At 41.4% G+C, this 20,760-nt stretch overlaps 1 protein-coding gene across 1 annotated transcript in view; it reads right to left on the bottom strand.

Annotated features, from left to right (window-relative positions):
* Positions 1-20,427, bottom strand: part of ARHGAP18 (Rho GTPase activating protein 18) — a 121,911-nt gene extending 101,484 nt beyond the window's left edge. Inside the window, exon 1 of the mRNA XM_037894778.2 lies at positions 20,133-20,427. Within this exon, the coding sequence (XP_037750706.1) occupies positions 20,133-20,176 (44 nt within the window). The 5' untranslated portion in view covers positions 20,177-20,427. The remainder of the gene's footprint in view (positions 1-20,132) is intronic.
* Positions 20,428-20,760: the final 333 nt, after the last annotated feature.

The raw sequence follows: 20,760 nt of genomic DNA on the forward strand, positions 1-20,760 counted from the left end.
TCACAAAAAAGTGTTCCTGTGACATTAGTCAGACTTATTTTGACTGTCAGTGTAGTAGCTTAATATTTGCTGGCTCTCTCACTATCGTATATTTACACAAGAACATATTGCTAACCCTGAGTACAGCAAACAGATAGCAGAAAAGATGAAACACTTGTTACAAATTTTACTAATCTGCATGCGTATATATTGCAGTCTATATGCACACACAATATAAGGGCAAACCCACCCTTGCAGGAGGGAGCTAAGCGGAGGGCATGGAATGCTGCCGAGTCTTTAGTATAAGAGACTACTGCTCTCACTGGCAAGCAAGACTAAGAGTGAGCAACTGCAACATGCTAATATGCACCAGTTTGCCCCACTTTGGAGGAGGAAACACATGCACACCCCTCACCAGCACGTGCTGCTGATTCCACCACAAGTAATAGCAAGTTGGGAGACAATACACAGCCTCTCTAACCAATGGATTAGATCTTTCTGTGACAGGTGCAGTGACTGGAACTGTAGTTAGCACCCCCTCCTACAACTCTCTTCAGTGCTGTACAGAAGACCTACACTGGTGCTTTGGCAAGTGTAGGGAAGGGAAGTTGAACTATGGCCCCATTTAAGTCAGTGGGAATTTTGCCTTGGATTTCAACCACAACAGAGCCAGGATTTCACCTGGGGAGAGAAGACTGTTCCTATGCAGCAGAGGATCTCTATACATATGTATCTGAGTGAATTAAATTAAATATAAAGCCCTGTGAAACCAATTGAAAGAGGACCCTAAAATCTGGCTACTAAGACTCCTCTCCAACTCAGTATTTACCCAGATCCCTGCACTGCCAAATATTTAAAAATAGAAATAACAATCTGCTTCTTCCTTCCCAGCCTGTAGGAGTAATAGATCAATTAGTTCAGTGCATTTTTTTTTTTTGCTTGTGTGCTAGGGATGTGGGGTGTGAGACTTTACTAAGGGAAAGCTAAATTGAACAAGGAGTTTTCCATTTACTGGAAGTTAAAGTTTGTGACAGGAGCGCTTCCATTTCAACTAGTGAATGTCATCTATTCAGCAATAATTCTGACCGTCAGAATTTTGACTGGGCTTCAAAACTGTTTTATTTTTACCTTTTTTTCCTTTTGCTGTTTCTGTTGACTGTCTTTAAAACTGTGCAGATGGGAAGTCAGCAGTCTCATTGATTGAAAGCTCAAATTTTCTTGGAGCAAGACTCTAAGGATGTATTATGATTTTTGTAGAATGTATTATTTAGAAAGTAGATGTTAAGCCTGCTTGCAGCCTCTTTAACCATCAACTCAACAGAATCTGGCAGCTATTAATTTTGTTTTGATTTGGAACATTTTGCAAAAGTACACATATGGAGGCAATAATTTACTGTAGCTTTAATTTGGTTGCCATGTGCTGGCTGAAATATCAAAGCTCCAACCAAGCAGAAGTACCCCTGCTTTACAAGTCTGACTTTCTCAATTTATAACGGCCATTAATGAATATCATGTTGTATTACGTTAGCAAAGCATTTCATGGGGTAATCCAGTCCCATTCATATGAAAATGATATTGCTTTGTGTTGGGGGGCCCCCCCCAATATGGTAATACCATATTATCTGGATTTAAGAGGGCAAACTACAGTATCCTGGTTTAAAAGTTAAAGTCCAAGAGAGATGGTGACAAGTCTCTTGCTCACTTATGCATCTGTCTACACAGCCTACCTACCAGCTGTAGTTTACAGTAATTTTTTAAAAATGTTGCCTTCTGTTTGTTTAATGCTACCGTAATATTTGTGATATTTCCTCAACTGAGCAGAGGAAATATTTTAACTTTTTTCCAAATGGTATCTGTAAAGATTTTGAAAACAAGCAGTCTATCATGCATGCAAATAGTTATTGGAGTACAATGAGTTCAGTGCTACATTTTCCAAGAGTTGGTTGTTGAAAAATTAGTTGCTGTATTTTTGAAGATTGTGAGAATCTATATTTGCAAGGAAGATTGTTACTGTTCATTGCATTGAAATAACCTAATTCAACTGTCTTGTTTTATAACCTTCTCAACTGTTAAAAGACCTCAGAAATCCTGGCCCCATTAAAGTCAATGGATAAAACACCCACTGACTTCAGTGGGCCCAGGATTTCCTTTCAAGCCAGCTCAACGCCAATCTATCATGTTTTTAGCATGTTCTGATCCACATCTGACTGGTTCTAGAACATGCTAACAATATGCTTGCTTGATGGGCTAAGTGCTGAAACAGCAAAGCAGTTGACGAATTTGGTGAAAGTGAATTAGTGTCTAAGAGCAGATACAAGAGAGTGGTAGGCATCAGTAGTTAGTAAATGGTGCACTCAGTTACGTTCTTGCCTTTCTAGCTTTTCCTTTGGGACAATATTTGTTTGGGGTTTTTTTTGAGGCATAGTGTGCTTATGAGATGAATCACATAGTATGTTCCTGGGTTTCGCCTCATAAAATCTTTGACATTTTTTGCTGGATATGTCAGTGTTTTTAACTATTTGTGGCAAATGGCACCAATCCTGCAAATAGCTCAGATCAACCCTGTGAGTCCCTAAAGTAACTGAAAGGAAAAAGGCAGTAGGAATTGAGGCAGGGGTGAATATGAATGTCTTTAGAAGGCAAGCTTCTCTCTTCTATCCGTGGTTCCACACTGCCAGGGAGATGAAGATAGTCCCAGAGGCAGCACATGTGGGAGAGGAGCAGGGGCATGAAACTCTGCAAGGTTTCACTCATTGAATTTTCCCCAAATTCTTCCACTGAAGGGAGGGAGAATCGGGGTTTGCTCCCTCTACGATCTTCTCTCCTGGAGGAAAAACTAAAAGTTCGGGTTGGGATTTTCTAAAGCACACAAATGACTTAGGAGCACAGGTGCTGGAACTAGCAGTACAGGGGCTACAGCAGCACCCCCTGATTTGAAGTGGTTTCCATCATACACGGTTTACAGTTTGGTTCAATGGCTTTCAGCACCCCCACTATACAAATTGTTCCAGCACCCCTGCTTTGGAGCACAACTCCTGTTGAAAATCAATGGGATTTGTGCTCCTAAGGACTAGTCTACACTTCAAAGTTTTGCCCCTGTAACTATGCCAATGTAGTTAAATCAGAAAACAACCCCAGTATAGATGCAGTTATACCATTATAACAGTGTTTATACTGGTATAGCTTATTCCAATTCAGGAACCAAAATAAACTAGACCGGCATAAGACTCTTATACCTGTAAAACTGTATCTATAAATTTAACTGGCATAACTATGTCAGCGGGGAAAAAAAAATCACTTCCCCCATCCCCCCAACTGATATAGTTATGCTGGTAAATCTTGAAAGGGAGACCAGCCCTGAGTCACTCAAGGTGTCTTGGAAAATCCCACCTTTCAGCATCAAAGCCTGTAGCTTTGGGATCTGCCAGAGGCACAGAGCCACCAGCTCAGAGTCCATGTGCCTGTGTGCTGCCTCTGGGACTCTTCATCTCCCTGTCAGTGTGGATCTGTAGATAGTTGAGAGAGGAATGAGAAGCTTGCCTTCTAAAACCATTCATTTCTCCCCCCCAATCCCTACTGCCTTTTCCCTTTCAGTTGCTTCAGGACTTACTACAAATTAAGTTGCTGTCAAAAATGATTACAACAGATTTGACACTGAAGAGCCCTTCCTTTTTAGAACCCTAGCTTGAGTATTGTCTATTTGTAGAAGCCTCAGGTTCTACACCTTAATCTATGCAAAGTGAACTTCATTAGAATAATCATAGGAAGATATTTTCATAAGGAATCAGCACTGTGCATAATGTGTAATATAACATTATGCAGAAGTGTATATTTAGTATATAAGCAAAATAGTTTTTATTTCTTGAATGTTGCCTAACGTACTTGTTACATAGGCAAAAGGGCACCCCTGTTGCCCCATGCAGCAGGTACATCATTTCTGAAGTGCTGACATGTGAGTGGGATTCTGACACCTTAGAATGCTGTCACATTCTTCCTCCGAGCATTCCTGCCTCCAAGGGGTTAAATGTTCTGCTTGTGGAAATACTTTACATTCCCCACCCTTAAATCACTTTTATAACATGTAAGCTAGTTCAATAAACCTGATTCTTCTGATTACAACTGAAATTCTTCTAAAGGTGAAGTATGGCACTTCCTAAAGGGGCCTTAAGATAGTTAAGCCCCTTTTGAAAATCCCAGTCTAAATTTTTGTGCACATCGTGTGTTCAGTGTTTTTCCCATTTGGGCCACTGACGACAATGGGGTGCACAGGTTTAACTGTGGTCAGATATGGGCTGAAATCTCCACTGGAAGTCAACAGGAGTCTTTCTCTTAACTTTACTGGGAGCTGAAGGCTGACCCGCAGACCATTTAGCTTTTATTTTAACTGGTATCACTGCAGCTTGTTTCACTGGAGTTTTTGTTAAGAACCACAGACTGTGAGCCATTTTCTTTTTATTTATCTCTGAAGTGCCACACTCACTTATGGCACTGTATGAAAACTAGTAACCAACAAGAGTCTTTAAAATTATTTTATATACTTGCAAACAGGCCATTGTCCTTGGATATTCCACCACTCAATTAACTATTTAAGAAGTATTCCAAACAAAAAACTGAGACTCTTAAGGTTGCACAGTTATGCACCCAATAGTCAATAAATGATTAAATGTAGTCTGCATGCTCAGATGTAACTCTCCCCCTTGTGAGTGCATTTCTGTAAAGTCTTTATAGTTCTCAAAAATGTACAATGTAATGTATTCAGGGGTGAAAGTAATATAAATTTCTTACCAGTGCCCCAGAAGGGGCATGGCCTCGGGCAGAAGGGGTGGGGCTGGGGATCACCCTCCCCAGCCAGCCCTCTTCTGCTGCCTGGCCCGTGCCGCCCGGGGCTCTGGTGGTGATTTAAAAGGCTTGGGCTCTGGTCACTGCCATGGTAATGGCGGCAGCGGCTGGGAGCCCTGGGCCCTTTTATATCGACAGCCCCAGGGCAGCTGCCTCTTTTGCCCCCCAGTGGCCTGGGGGTGGGGGTGGGGGCAAAAGGGGCAACAGTGTTAAAGCGCTGCCACAGCAGCACTTTAATATCAGCTGTGTACAGGCCTGTATGGGTGGCCACTTCTTACTGGTACACTGTACTGGCCCACTTTCACCTGTGACTATATTCTACAACTTTAGAAACTCAGGAGTAGCATTGTCTGTGCTTTAGTTTGTGTATGCCAGATTCTTTTAAAGTCACTTATTACAAAATACACAGTGAACGGTTCTTACCCAACATACTCCAAATTAAGGACAACACCACAGCGTAATAGTGGAAAAACTGTTGGTATACATAGGCTACCTGATTTTACAGCCTGATCATTTTTCTAGTTAACTTTCCTATCCCCAATTCCAGCTAATAGAGGCTGTGCTGATTGTTGAAAAGAAAATATATCAGTCATGATTGCTGACTTAGGGCCTAATTTGACAACCCTTGCTTATGCCAGTGGCACCAATGCCAGGAACCACAGTGACAGGAGTAGTACAGTGACCTGAATAGCACAGAGTAAGTAGTAATCAAGTTGCAGAATTGGTCCCTAAATTAATAAAACATAACATAGCTTGGAGGAAATAGACTATTGATACAATTAGTTCTAAGTCAACAAGGCCATACACTATTTTCATTGTCATCAGGATCTAGTAAGCGTACAAGAATAAACAAATTACAAGTATCTAAGCCTGTAGTAAACACTGCCTATTGTATTTGAGAAATAGTCAAATTAACTTGATGTGGGTGACCCTTTTAAATGTTTTGACCATAAATTTTCTTATTATACAGAAGTGCAACACCCATGCAAAGAGCCTAAGTCTGAGCACATTTAATCTACTGTCCCCAGGAGCAAGATCCTAAAAGTGACTCCCAAACTGGGATTCTCTCTCAAATGATGTTCAGTTTGACCTTCCTTGCAAGAGTAAAAGCAGTTCTACAGCTACATCCCCTGTAGCTGCAACTTTTTAAATACAGAATTAACATTGTTGGCATACTTATCTCCAGCCCACAGGCTTTTCTTTAAACTGCAAGCCAAAAATTTAAGCTTATAGTGAGTTTTCAGTGTTACCTTAATTTCAGTGAATTACGTATTAGCACAGTAAATATGCTTTTAAATTTGAACACATTTCAGTGAGGCAATACTGCTATATTTTCTGCTCAGTTTGTAAAGGTCAATGTCAGAGTTGTTAAGGGGCAAACAGACATCTAGTGATACAATGCCCTATTAATTTCTGACTATTTGGTCACTTGGGTTCACTTAATAGAACACTTGTTCAAGGAATACAACTGTTTAAATACATTTTACTAATGTAAAATATAAATGCCTTGAACATTAAATTGAGCACCTTAAAAAGGGACAAAACAATTAACTATAAAATACCCACATAGATGGTCAGTTTCTGTATTCTTCTGAAAAATTACACATACAGAGGGAAGCCCAGTCCTCCTATTCCCGTTGAATTTTTTTTTGGTCACTAGGATTGGAGCATGTTAAATAAAATATTTCCTATATGCCAAATCAAGGTAAATGTCACAAATCAAAAAAGCCCTCTTAGGAATTCTTACAGAAACACACCTGTTTAAAAAACACATTGGCTGTGGTTTTATTTAATGGATTTTTAGTATAACAGAACATACCATATTTCAGACATGGTGGCTTGACTCATAGAACAATTTCTACATTCTGCAATATCATAGAATCTGTGACTGACCCTATTATCTGCTATGCTCTGTAGTCCTTTTCATTTTGCCCCAACTGTTCATGCATCTATGCTAAAAGTCATTGTTGGGAGCAAGCTATTAATTTATATTGAAACAGTACTGCAGTATCAAATGGTTTGCTATGCTAACAGTTTTCGCATGAATGTCACCACTGTGCATCCAAAATCTTGCTAAAATGCAACTATTTTCCATCTACAAGTGGGTGGAAAGTTCAATCTACGTGCCCATTCAATCCATGGCCTCTCTGCTGAAAGTGACAACAACTAGCTCATTCAGCTGCTCACAGCATTTCTTTCAAAAACAAAGGGCAAAATTCTGGCTGCCACAGCACAGGTGCAGTAGGAAGGAGAGGAGGGCAGAAGGAGCCTCTTCTCCCCTTATGCTTCCACTTAGGAGATAGCCATGGTCTGTCTGTCTGAACTCCCTGATTGCAGAGAGGGTATTGATTTCATTTCTGGCAGCACACAGTGGCCAAAGGGGGGCCACTGTGTGCTGCCAGAGATGCAATCAATACCCTGTCTTGGCAGGGTATGGCTATGGCTCAGTCAGGACCGGCTCTAGGCACCAGGAAAGCAAGCACGTGCTTGGGGTAGCACAATTCCAGGGGGGGCATTCTGGCCACTTTTTTTTTTTTTTTTTGGCTTGGGCAGTTGCGCTCTCAGAGCTTGGGGCAGCAAAGAACCTAGAGCCAGCCCTGAGCCCAGTTGTCCCCAGCAACTGTTGGGAGTACCTAAGTGGGAGGAAGTCTAAGAGCCACAACTAAGCAGCCTTCCCAAAGTCATTAGGCTTGCTCCTGACCATCATGGGCATAATGCCTAGAGTCATTGCTGCTCACGCAATTAATTAATTTCTTCCTCCTCCTCTGTCTGAAGCTCTGGAATCCTTAGTTCGATCCGAGACTATGGTCCTACCCTTACTCTAGAACAAGTCTGGTATTGCCAAGAGTAGAAGGCTATCACCTGGATTCAAGTTGGGACTATTTCTTCACTTTATTGGTCTCCGAAAATAGGGTTTTGGATAAACGGGAGTATACTGTACCTATTCCACAAACCTCCACTTTGTCCGAATCCCTTCCTTGTCCTCCAAGTATCTCATGCTGGGGGACGAGGAAAGGATTGCGGTAACATGGAGTTTTGGGTAATAGATCGGAGACACCCAGCCAGGGCTGCAAGGAGGAGGAAGACGACAAGGCCTTGGCCACGGGGGAGGCCACCCTGCCGCTGAATGACTCCTACGGCAGCACAGGGAGCCTTCTGCAGCCCTGCTGCCATGGGAGTGAGTGGGGCTGTGACTGCACAGTGCAGAGGGCACCCTGCACCGCCTTCAGGTGATGACACCCAATCCCTGCAGGTGAAAAGTGCATGGAAGGCAGGTTCTGGAATTTTTTTTTTTTTTTGCATGAGCCTAAGATTTGTCACCTGTATATTCTTTTTCCTGTTTGACCCCAGATCAAATGTACAAAACAGTTCCTTTCTGTGTTAAGGATAAATGGATTGGCAGAAGTTATGTGGTCACTCATCTGAGCACCATGAACTGAAGATAATGGGAGGAAGGGAGGTAAATTTTTTTTATATTCAGCATTAAAGGGCATCACTAACCCCTCCAAAAGCAAGAATTGTATTTCCTGCACTATTCTACAGGAGAATGTTTTTTCTCTTTAAGAACAGATGGTCTCTAGTCAACACTGAATACCAAATATAATCAATTCATGTCATGAAAACGTACAGAAGAGACAGATAAAGAGGTGCCATCTCCTTCTCCAGCTCCAATTCAGGATGTCACATCTTTTGTGGCTTGCAGAGGCTCTATGACCATCTACCACTGTCAAAACTGCAAATGACTAAGCAATATGATATGCATTTCCTCTTCTTCAGTACTTATTTTGTATCTTCCATGTGAACTAGTAGTCTATAGCTCTCCTGTCACTCGTTTTGGATTCTGTTGTGCCAGACAGCCTTATTCTTAATTTGTATAACTTGAAGAAAGCTTTGGTGTAGAACCACATCCTGTTCTGGGGACGCATACTAAAGTAGATGCCAAAAACGATATATTCTTATTTCTGTGCAATAAGACTATGCATTTAATTGATTTCTACCGTAATAAGGACCCAAATTAATTAAATACAAAATACAGCAGCAGCCACTCAGCTCACCATGGTGCAGGCAGCAATTTGCCTACAGTTTTCCCATTTAATTAAATAGGAAACAGTTGATAGTTGTCTAGTGGTAATGTGAATAACTGTTGGAAAGGAGGGATTATAGAATTCTAGTCATCTTAATGCTAGTGCATGAGCATTAATGGAGACTTTTCTTGCATTGCAAATGATTAACGTAGAGAACTGACATTCGCCTCAGCTTCTAAAATCTTAACTAAGATTCTGATAACTGTTATAGATAAAGTAATGGTTCATTTAGTAAACATATCATGCATGGCTTACAGGACGGCCCTTTTTTTGTCTTCAAAAGCCTTTCAGATGGATGGCAACGTTAAGCTAAAACATGTCTAATCGGTATCTGCACACTGGGTTTAAAGACACATTTTGAAAGAGAACATAATACTCCTTAGTGCAAAAGTACTGCATTAAATCCATTATATATGGTTCAACATTATTTCCTCTTAAGCAAATTAACTGTCTTTGCGGCTTTACCTTGTACAGTGTATGTTCTGCTTGTTGAGTGAACAAATGCAAAGTAAACTGAACTGGCATTCGTGAGAGTGAAGTTAAGTGTGCACAAGCTATCCTGGCCTAGTAGGAGTATGGCTCAAGAGGGGAGCGAATACCCCGGCACCGTAAGCCAATTTTTCTCAAGACCTGCCTGTTCTCCAACCAGATCTCATGCCATTTTTACCCTGCATTCTAGAAGGTAAGAGTGGGTCTTTGTGGATCCTCTTAAGTACTGTGTGTGCTAATTATCTCAGAGCAATTGATCATGTGTTGTGGGGTTTTTTTAAATAACTAACCTTAAGACATGCACTAAATTAGTTCATGTCACCATTGTATCTGACAAAGGTAGATTTTGGTTTAAAAGGTCTTTACTAATGTGAACAGATAATCCTAAACTTCGCCTTTTTTAAAATAATAATTTAGATCCTTTCAGCAACTGATCTCTATAATTTGCCCCAGCTAACAGTATGGTTCACTAATTTTGTTTCACTGATAGCAATATTACATGTATCATTTAACAGAAAGAAGAGTATTGCTATGCCATTGGTGGAGGAGGGGAGAGGAAAGCCAAGGACCAACTTGATATTGTAGGTAGATCAAAGGATTATCACATAGTCCAGTCCTTAACTTTTATTAGAAATTGATCCCTTAAGTGGCCACTGCAGGCTTTTTCCAAATCAAGTTTACTACTTAAGTTTGGATGGTAACAGATGGCAGTCTTTAAAGGTTATTGAAGGTATAAAGCATTCCATCTTACATAATTACAAATCAATACTGGGTCTCTAATTCCCAGATAACATGTTCTTTTCTCTCTGACCCTGGTGTGCTTGTATGTTCCTAAGGCTAGCTCTAATTGCACTTAATGGCATAAAGGCACAAAGCAGCAGTTAGCGAGGATGTTGATCTGCAGCTAAAGGTAGATACCAAATATAGGGTCGCACATAACACTCTGGCATGGAGAGCAGATGGGAACAAAGATGACTTAAATGGAACAAATTCCCATTGGAGTAGGTGGGAAATCAACAGCTCTCTGCCATTTCCCTAGTCCACTTTTGGCAGCCCAGATAAGTCTTCTTCCTCAGGTAACTTTGAGGGACATGGGCAGAGGAAGGGCTGTTAATGCAGGGAAAATCTTAGCCCCTTCACCAAAGCCTACTCCCCTCCTAGCTGATGGAAAAATTGACTTATCAGTTCTCTTTCCTGCTCTCCTGAACTATCCTGCAGTGCAGATTGTAGTTGGAACTCCTTCTATTAGTCACAAGTTCCATTCCATAGCTGAAGCATTACTAAATTCTTTTTTAATTTTAGGTCCAATATAGTAAAGGTATGTATGGCTTTTTTAATTTGTAAAAGTCCTGGGAATTACCTTCCAACAGTAGTGATGTTGTGACTTTTCTCAAGTGCTCCTCCAAAAGACCACTGAATTTCATACTTTTCTGATAGAGGGGGAATGGCTATTAGATTTTTGACTAAGTTTTCATTGGTGAAATATTTTGCAAGAGCAAAGAGGGTTTTGATCTGCTATTCCTGTGCCAACTGTACCACTTAAATCAAGCATAAAAAAAAAATCATTTCATTAATAGTGGCTGTAGAATGTCTCTTTTAAACTTTGATTCCCACAGTCCAGAGTTAAATGTTTGTTTGCAGCATCAGTGATTTCTGTGCCAAAAAATATTGTTCCAGACATTCAAGTACATTCACTCGAGTTAAAGCTTTTCCAGAAATACTTTGTTTTTTTGCCACGCTCATTCATTTCAGAGATGCTGCTCTTTTGGCAATGAATAATTTTCTAAACGTCATTGCCATATCAAGCATCAAAGTAAATTTCATTCAATGCTACTCTCAATATAGCCAAGAGGACAAGATGACTTTCATTGTTCATCCACACTAGAATGGACGATAAAATGGAGCTATTATGGACAGCTTATGCCTCGCAATAATGAGCCTAAACTTGCTGAGACTGCAGCCACCTCTTAAGTCAAAAGTACTTATGGCAGCACCATCAATCAAGCCAGAACTATTACAACTCCAAAGAGATACAGTGAGATTGGTTTTGTTTTGTTTTTATTTAGGCTATGTCTGCACTACCACAAGATCGATGCTGTTGCAATTGATACACCGGCGGTAGATTTAGTGGGTCTGGTGAAGATCCACTAAATTGACGGCAGAGTGCTCTCCGAAACTCCACAGGAAATGAGAGGCATAAGGTAAGGAGATGCTCTCCCAGCAACCCAGCACGGTGTGGACACTGCAGTAAGTCAACCTACGCTGCATTGACTCCAGCTATGTTGTTCACGTAGCTGGAGTAGCGTAACTAAGGGTATGTCTTCACTACCCGCCAGATCAGTGGGCAGCAACTGATCCAGCGGGGATCGATTTATTGCGTCTACTCTAGACACAATAAATCAACCCCCGAGTGCACTCCCGTTGACTCCAGTACTCCAGCGCCGTGAGAGGCACAGGCGGAGTTGACGGGGGAGCGGCAGCAGTTGACTCACTGTGGTGAAGACACCACGGTAAGTCAACCTAAGTATGTCGACTTCAGCTATGTTGTTCACTAGCTGAAGCTGCGTAACTTAGATCAATCCCGCCCCCTAGTGTAGAACAGGGCTCCGGTAGACTTACCATGGTAGTGTAGTTAAAGTGAAAATTACCCCCGTGTTGTGGCCCTAAGACACGGATTGTGACACTTAACCCTAGTCATGAGTGTAAGGCCACACCATGTCTCCAACAGGCTGCTTTTGGTAGAAAAAGGAAAGGATCATGGGAATAGATATTGCTGTTCCGTTTTCTTTAGCCCATGAGAAAAGGGAGAGAAGATGCCCTAGCTCTTACAAGAAGATTCTGCAGAGCATGGGGATGAGTGAGCTTGAGGGGAGAGGCATTGGAGGGGGAGGTCATTGGTCTGGTACTCACACTTTTAAAAGATTTCTTAGCTCTTTAGGACTGCCTCAGAAATCTCAGTGTTGCCCATAGCATCGCTGCCATGGGATGCCACCAGTACAATGCCCACAAGCACCGCAACTGTGGAAGCGACATCAAATAAACAGAATCAAATAGAGGAAGAGCAGCGAGCTGCGTCCTGTCCTGTCAAGGCTGACCACAAGGCAGATGTTTAATGAATTCTTAACCCCACAGTAGTCTTTTGTTTTTGTTTTGTTTTTTTTAAATCAGTTTGAGGTTTTCTCCCTTTTCTAGAAACAATTGCTTTTACTGCATGGCTGGCACTGCTCCCCTAGTGCTGGACCTCTTTATGTCAGTGGTGCAAATTCAGATATTTTTGGAGGGGTGGGGGGTAAATTCCAGTCCCTACCCTTCCCTTGGGGGGGGGGGACCCTGTTCTAATTCCTGCTCGTCCCCTGCCTCCTCCTACAGGGACCCTGGATCTCTCTTTGCCTGGGAGTCTCCCCGTGTGCTCTGCTGTACAGGTACAGATTCCCCACGCACCAGGTCATGATACCATTTGGCCTGGGCTCCTCTCTGTCTGAATGGAGGGGTGGCCAGGCCAGATTTGAGTGGTTTTGCAACCCTGTGCACCAGGTCACAATACCATTCACTGAAAATTGTCCTTGCCGCCCCTTTGTCTAGGTACAGAGGGGTACCTGGGTCAAATTTCAGTAGAATTGTGACCATGAAACCAAAGCAGCACTCACACTAGCAAAAACTGACTAGGGCTTTGTCTACATGGAGAGTTGCACTGGTTAAACACATGGATTTAAATAAGGATTGAGTGCATCCTCCTGGGTGAAAACTCTTTTGGTTTGAGAGGCTTTTTTTATTTTGCTTAAGTTGATAAGGAACTGTTTTAAGCTAAACCAAAGTAAGTCAAACTTAAACTGAACTAAGGATGCAAGTCTGTGTAGACAAGACCTAAACTTAAAAGCGTGGTCTCTCAGCTCTTATGAGCTTGTGAAGGGCTGCTTCTTGTGCTCAAGATCCTCTGAAGAAAAAGACATGGGAGGAGTTGTGAATAGCTCAATAAAGATGACTAACCACTGTGCAGCAGCTTCAGTTGGAAAAGCAAATAAATGGCTGGGCAGATTCATAGTGTCACAGGGAAGAATACAGAATTATAATAAAAGCAAAAAAACCTGTTTAAAGAACACTAAGGTTGTAAAATTAAATGGCCAATAGTAAAAACTTCTGAAGTTAACAGGTAGCCATAACTATGTCCCCTTGTGCACAGGCATTACAATTCAGTGTATTAATTGTGGTCACATACAGTTTCTCAAACAAGGCAATTAAGGGCCTGTAAACTCTCATACTAGCAAGAAAGGACTACTAATGTGAGTAAAGTTTGCAGTATCAGGCAACACAATTCAGTTTTTTCTAGAAAGTAAGTGCCAGAATGTGGCCCGTCCTTCATGCCGGTGCAAGGCAGTAAGGTGGCTTAAGGCTCCCCCTTACTCCCTCACACCAGTGTGCTGTACTGGATCTTCCAGGGTGCAGAGGTAGCACACTCTGCAGAGCTACTACATGCCCCACTTGTGCAGTTGGGCCAGAATGGGAGGGAATGGCGGAAGTGGGTGAAACCTTGGCTCCAGCCCCGCAATATTACCAATGGCATAGTTACGCAGGTCAGTTGGGGAACATACACCATGCAAGTATAGATCTCTTGCCATGTACTCCCTAGCAAGAGCAGCAGGGAGACTGGGAGGGTTATTTCTGGAAGGGAAGCACCAAAATGCTGAGCTAGCTCATAACATCATGATCTACCCTAAGCAGCACATCCTACAGTCCTTGCTCAAGCAAAACTCCTGTCTAATTTAACTAACTAGAATTTTGTGAGAGTGTAAGAATTCAGGACTGGAGCCAAAGATTGAGGGATGAAGGAACACCTGACTAATGGCATGAAGAGAAAAGTATATTTTATTCTCTGACCCATTTTTCTAAAAATATACATAAAGGGAAACTACAAAATCTGGCACTCTTGTGACCACTCCACAACAAAAGGCATGGCCTTAGTACTAGCTATTTCAATATAATCTTGCAGCATTTCCTAAATTCACTTTCTAATAATTCTAAGCCACTTTATAACAAAACATACAATTAATGCAAAATAAATACTAACACTACCTTTTTTTTACAAAAGAAGTCTTCCTATTTAAATGTATTTCACAATCTTGTTGTTTTCCTATTTCTTTAGCTTCATAAGTTTTAAAAACCTCCTAAAATAAAGAGAAATAGCACCCCACACAACCATGCTCTCATGAATTTACAGTGTCCTTTATATGATATACTGGAGGTATATCTTTGGTAGCATCCAGTGGCCATTCTCTCCATGAATGCTGTCTTGTCTTTTTGGGTTTATTATGTCTTTGTAGTCTTTTTGTTTAGTGTTTCTTGGTGTTGTGATTTTGGGGCTTCTGTCTCCTTTGTTTGTTGTTCTCAAGTATCCATGTGCATCTGTTTTGACTTATTTAATTTTATATTTTATATTTTCATATGGTACAAAATATTTATTTATTCTTTGTAAATAATTATTACAAAAAAGAAAATATATGAAACCATCTGACTTGTGCTGAGTTCTATTTTTTTCCAAACAGCAAATTTTCACAGCACAGTCAGCTATGGGCCTTATTTAGAGTTGGGAAGGATTTATATTTAATTGAAGAATTTAAAATATGAAATTGTTTTGTTCTCTAATAAAGGTTCATAAAAAAATCACATGGCACAGAACCTAAATATTTCCTTTTATAAATCATGGTGTAACAAGATGTTAGAAAAAATCATTTCCTAAGAATAATAATAATTAATAATTAATAATCTGATTAACCACAAATTAAAAATAGACATTATGGCCCAGATACCAAAATGTGTTTAGGCACCTAAATCCCATTGAAATCAATAGGTGTTAAGTGCCTAAATCCTTAGAGGATCAGGACCCAAGTGTCTGATCATGTCCCACCTAAGTCAGTGTTAGTTTTACCATTGATTTCAATAGGCACTTTACCATTCACCTCTTATTGAACTTGAGCCTATAACGTCATCAGTCCAAGTAGGTGTTTGTGTCTGGTATTTACCAAATATTCATACCTGACCTGCTTATCTGTTAAAGAGGTATGGTTTGTTTTGTTTTCATTTTATTTCAGGAAGGATATTTTTGAGAATGTCACTGCATCAGGCAATATCCTGTTCTTGCAGCTACCACCTTTAGGACCCTATTTCTGAGTATATTTACTACAGCAAAGTTCAAAGGTGAATCAGGTAGGCAAAAATCCAAACATCCTTACATGAGAATCTGCTCATAGTTCTCTTCAGTAGTTGTTCCTCTGTGGTGGTAACCTCATTCTATTTTTCAGTAATTACTGAATATGATCTCTATATGACAGTCATCCATGATGTCTGTGCTATTTCCATAACACAGGATTATCTTGTCACAAATTATGTAGTTAAAATCTTACAGGATAGAATCCGTGTCCTCCAAGTCCTCACTATCCAAACATCTTTCAAATGAAATGCCAGTGTAATGTTTGCTGTTTACTTGCATTGTAGTAGCACCTGCAAGTCCCAGACCCCACTGTGCTAGACAATATAAGCCTTTTGGGGAAGGGATCATCTTTTTGTTATGTGCTTTTACCATCTAAGTATAGGACAACACTCACCAGCTGAATACAGATAGATGGGGAGCAGAAGTTAAAAATGAGACTATGCTGATTAGCACAAGGCATTGGTCTCAGCACACTAACTGCCCAACCATTCTCAAGTCCCCAGCCTAGCTTCCTGTTCTGTTAATTCCCTGCCTATCCAATTCCAGAAACCTGCATTCTGGTTTATATAAACAGACATTATATTGCCCAAATTTTGGGTAAGCAGAAACTTACTCAAGGTTTTTTTGTTGGTTTTTTTTAATTCATGGCTCATAAATGACTTTTTTTCTCTCAATTTCCAATGATACTTTATCAGTACATGTCTCCTCCTTGCTTTATTGTATTCTGGGTTTATTATTACATTACAAGACACTAGATAGTTGTAGCAAGCATAAGCACAATTTTACAGTGAGCCTAAACTATTGAAGCTGAGTACTGTTCAACTAAGTTTAGATAATAAAATATCAATGTTTATTTTTACTCTTGTCTGTTATACAATTAGTGTCTCTTAGGGTTGCAAGTTTCTTCTCGAATCTTTACTGGGAGATTAAGGGGATGCACCCAAAGCAATTTTTTGGTTGGATGTGGGTGCATGGCAGGTCCCTGCTGCAGGTGACTCTGAGGCCCCATCTAACTTATAGTTGGGGCCCTACCAAATTCACAGCCATGAAAAACATGTCACAGGCTGTGAAATCTGGTATCTCCCCATCAAATAGTGCTTTTATCCTATACTATACAGATTTCACTGGGTACCAGCACTTCTCAAATTGGGGGTCCTGACCCAAAAGGGAGTTGTTGGGGGTGGGGGGCTCCAAGGTTATTTTAGGGGGATCATGGTATTGCAATCCTTGCTTTTGTGCTGACTTCAGAGCTGGGTAGCTGGTGAGCAGTGACTGTTGGCTGGGCATCCAGCTCTGAAAGCAGCAGCGCAGAAGTAAGGGTAGCAGTACCACAAACTAACTTTGCAAACCCCACACACACACACACAACTCCTTGTTGGGTCAGGACCCCTACAATTACCACACCATGAAATTTCAGATTTAAATAGCTGAAATCATTAAATTTAAGATTGTGAAATTGACCAAAATGGACCATGAATTTGGTAGGGCCCTAATTATAATGCTTAATCATGGCAGCTCATGACTGTCTGGCATGGTTAGGATATGGATGTCCCTATCACTTTTGTTATGTGGATGGAACAACAAGATTACATAACTTTGTTAAAGAATCAGATTACAAGCCAGGTCTAGACTGTAATCCGTGGAGGCCCCTTGGGGATGCTTGAGTAGCCTTCCTTATCCTGTTATAAATCAAAGTATGAGCTGTACCTTCTGCTGTACATTGACTCAAAGTACACCTTTACTTGTCTCCCTGCTTTCAGATATCACCACCCTCCACTGCTCCAAGAGTGCAGCATTGTTTTCTCTGCCCCACTCATACCCATTCAGAATGCTGCTCCAAAGATCTTTTTTCCTAACCAGTAGCTTTGACCGTGTCTCCCCTCTCTTTGCATTCCTCCATTGGCTCCCTTTTCTCAATCCCATCAAAAATAAGGTACTTGTCTTCACCTACAAGGCCCTTTGTGGCCCATTCACTACCTAACTGCCATCTCTCATTTACTAGGGAAATGTCTGTTCCCACCTCCAATCAGCCCACAATGCTAGCCTCCAATGCCCCCTTGTGCTTCCGGTCATACTGCCCCTTATGCTTGGGAGAAGCTCCCCATAAACATTCACAAAACTAACTCATTATGCTCCTTTAAATCCCTCTTAAAAAAATCTTTTTCACTAAAGACTACAAAAAACTAGACAACGGTTAGGCTGCCAGTGTGCTCAGACCACTGCCTATCATGCTGACCAGCATTGCTGGTTTCCTTGTACTCTCCCATCTGTCTGTCTGTCCATTTGTTGTCTCGTTTCTTACTTAGATTGTAAGCTCGTTAGGGAAAGGACCATCTTTTAGTTCTGTGTTTGTACAGCTCCTGGTCCATCACTAGGGCTCCTAAGGACTATGGTAATACAAATAATTAATAATAATAAATCCAGAAACTACAGAAGGCCCACATTGCATGCGAGCTGAAATCAGAAGGACCACGTGGGTTAACTGTGAAGCCATATAGCAGGTCTCCATAGTGTCCCATTCCACTGGAGTGTGGACGAGTGAGGCATGATAGTGGAGGTTGGAGCACAATGAATGGGTCTGCACATCTCAATATTACCGACCCACAAATACACATAGTAGAGGAGCAGGAGCGTACAGCTGTGATTCTTGCCCAGTCCCTCCATTATGTACTGATTTGGCAAAACCAGAGCCAGATTTTCAGTTAGACCTGTGCAACTGCACAGATGCATTTGCGTGCTCTTAATTATTTGGGCAAATAGGCAAAGTACACTTTTGGATCATGTATTTGTGCATACACATTCCCAGTTAAATGCCTAACATGAGTGTGCATGTGCAAGACCAGCCGTTTGTTTGCCTGATTTGTTGGGCAAAAGTGTGTGTGCATGCAAAAGTGTGCACACATTGTGTGTTTCTAACTTTGAAAATGAAAATGTTTCTAACTTTGAAAATATGTGCCCTAATTTCTCTTTACATGTAAAATTGTGCTCCCCACATTCCAATTCTATTCTTAGAAAATATTCGGGTCCATGATTTTGTCAGCATTGATATGCTCCAGTTAAATATGGATAATACCTATTTTAAAGGAGCATTGTGAGGATTAATTTGTTGTACTCTTAATGTTTTCTTGTGACATCAGGTTGCTTCAGCAATTATTCAGCACCTTTAAACTTCTCTAAGTAAACAGTTCTTGTGGCATCAAAATGGGTTAGATTAGAAGCAACTCATGTTATGGACAATTAATTCTCTTTTGAGAACAGTGCTCATTGTAGTTATTTAGGGCCACTGACTTCAATGAGAGGTGAGGACTCTCAGCATCTCAGAAGAAGCCCAGCACCTTACAGGAAACTTTGCAGGATCAGTTTTATAAACACTTCACCTCCCAACAAAATGAAGTTAAGTCTCTGGTGGAATGACATGCCTTTACAATCTATATAAAATCACTGTTAATATTTAAAATTTATTTTAAGACATCTATATATCAACATCCCAGGACTCCAGCTTAAAAATAACCAACAAAAAAAACTCAAATTGGCCATTCAGTTGTTTGTTGGGGGTGGTGTTTTTTCATTTATTCCTTCTAAAGATTTATTTTTAAAAAAATATTTAAGTTAAATCCAACATTCTAATGCATATTTTCTGTTCTGAAAATGTTTCACCACAAATGTCACTGCTTTTAGAAACTGGTTTTCTTATCAGGAATATGCTCCCTTAAGTGTCTTGTAATTCCTTTGATCTTTGACTATTGCAATATATGATTGTTTACCTGATCACACAATACATCCTTGTATATTTGTACCCTTGCTTTCTGTCCATGGGAGTCAACAATATTTGTGTTTATATTTCAGATTCTAAAGGGAGTAGTTTTAAGAAAAATTGGCTCAGCGATGTGATCTCTCCATGGCTATATTTAAAAGGGGGCGGGGGGGGGGGGGAACTAAAGCAAGCTTATTTAATCCATTCAGTTAGAAGGGTGCTAGCCAAGTACACTATTATGGTGATCACAGACCTCTGATATAAAACAATAACTATCACATTTTAAAAAAATCTTTAAACTATTTATTGTAATGAGTTTTCAATAAGCTAATATAGTATCATATATAAAAAAACAATTAAGTCTATCATTTGTATTTTTTCCTCCTTTATAAATTACTGCCCTTCACAACTACAGGATATGACATGGAAAATGGTTGTGGTTTTTCACCTCTATTTCACGAAACTAGAAGCAAGTGAGATGACAGCTGCAAAAGTTGCTCTCCTGTTTTCTATTTAGGAACAACCCAGCATGCGGAAAATAACCTACCAGTTACCATTATACTTGCAAAGTTAGTACCCCTTAGGGGAATCTATCCCAGGTTGCATTCAACCATCACCCCAGGAGAGAGTGGGTGGCTGGTGGTGGCAACTGGGCACCGGGTGCATTTGGTAGGAAGGGTGTGTGTAGGCAGAGTGGAGGTGTGGGTGGGTGGCGAGGGATGTTTGGTGGTGTGTGTGTGTTGAAGGTGTGTGTCTCAGAGCCGAATGTGTCCTCTCTTACCTTAGATGCAAGTAATGCACCAGCTTGGTTACCACAGTAACCATCTTGCTGGAGTCCAATGTCTCAGCCTGTGGCACGGGAATCCCAGAACCAAGAGAAGGTCAAAGCTGCCAATGGACGACTCCTCCTCCTCCTCCCCAGGCGGCTCGCTCCTGGCTGCTGCCTTCCTCCTTTGTCTCCCTCAGGACCAGGCACTCCGGGGGCGGCGGCGGCGGCTTTGCCTCTGGCGCTTTCACCCGCCCTGCAGGCTTAGCGCCGCCGAGCCCGTGCCTGCTGCTCATCCCTGCCGCGCGGACAGGACCCGGAGGGCGGAGGAGGAGCGGGGCTCGCACAGCTGCGGGCATCAGGCGGGCGTGTGGCAGGAGCTGCGGCTAGGCCCCCTCCCCCGCAGAGCTGCACCTCGACCTACAGCACCGCCTCTCCGCCCCGGGGGCAGCCTTTGCACCCCAGGGAGCACCCGAGTCTCCCCCCATTTCCTCCGCAGACACCCTGTGGGGTGGCGCTGGGCTTTGGCTGACTCAGTCAGCTCAGATCCCGTTAGGGATCGAAACGCTTTGATGGCGCATTTATTTAAAATGTGTCGAACACAATATTAGTGCACGGCACTTTACACGAGCAAAGCTGAAGC

This window comes from Chelonia mydas, chromosome 3 (genome assembly GCF_015237465.2).
Source record: "Chelonia mydas isolate rCheMyd1 chromosome 3, rCheMyd1.pri.v2, whole genome shotgun sequence".
Classification (NCBI taxonomy): domain Eukaryota; kingdom Metazoa; phylum Chordata; order Testudines; family Cheloniidae; genus Chelonia; species Chelonia mydas.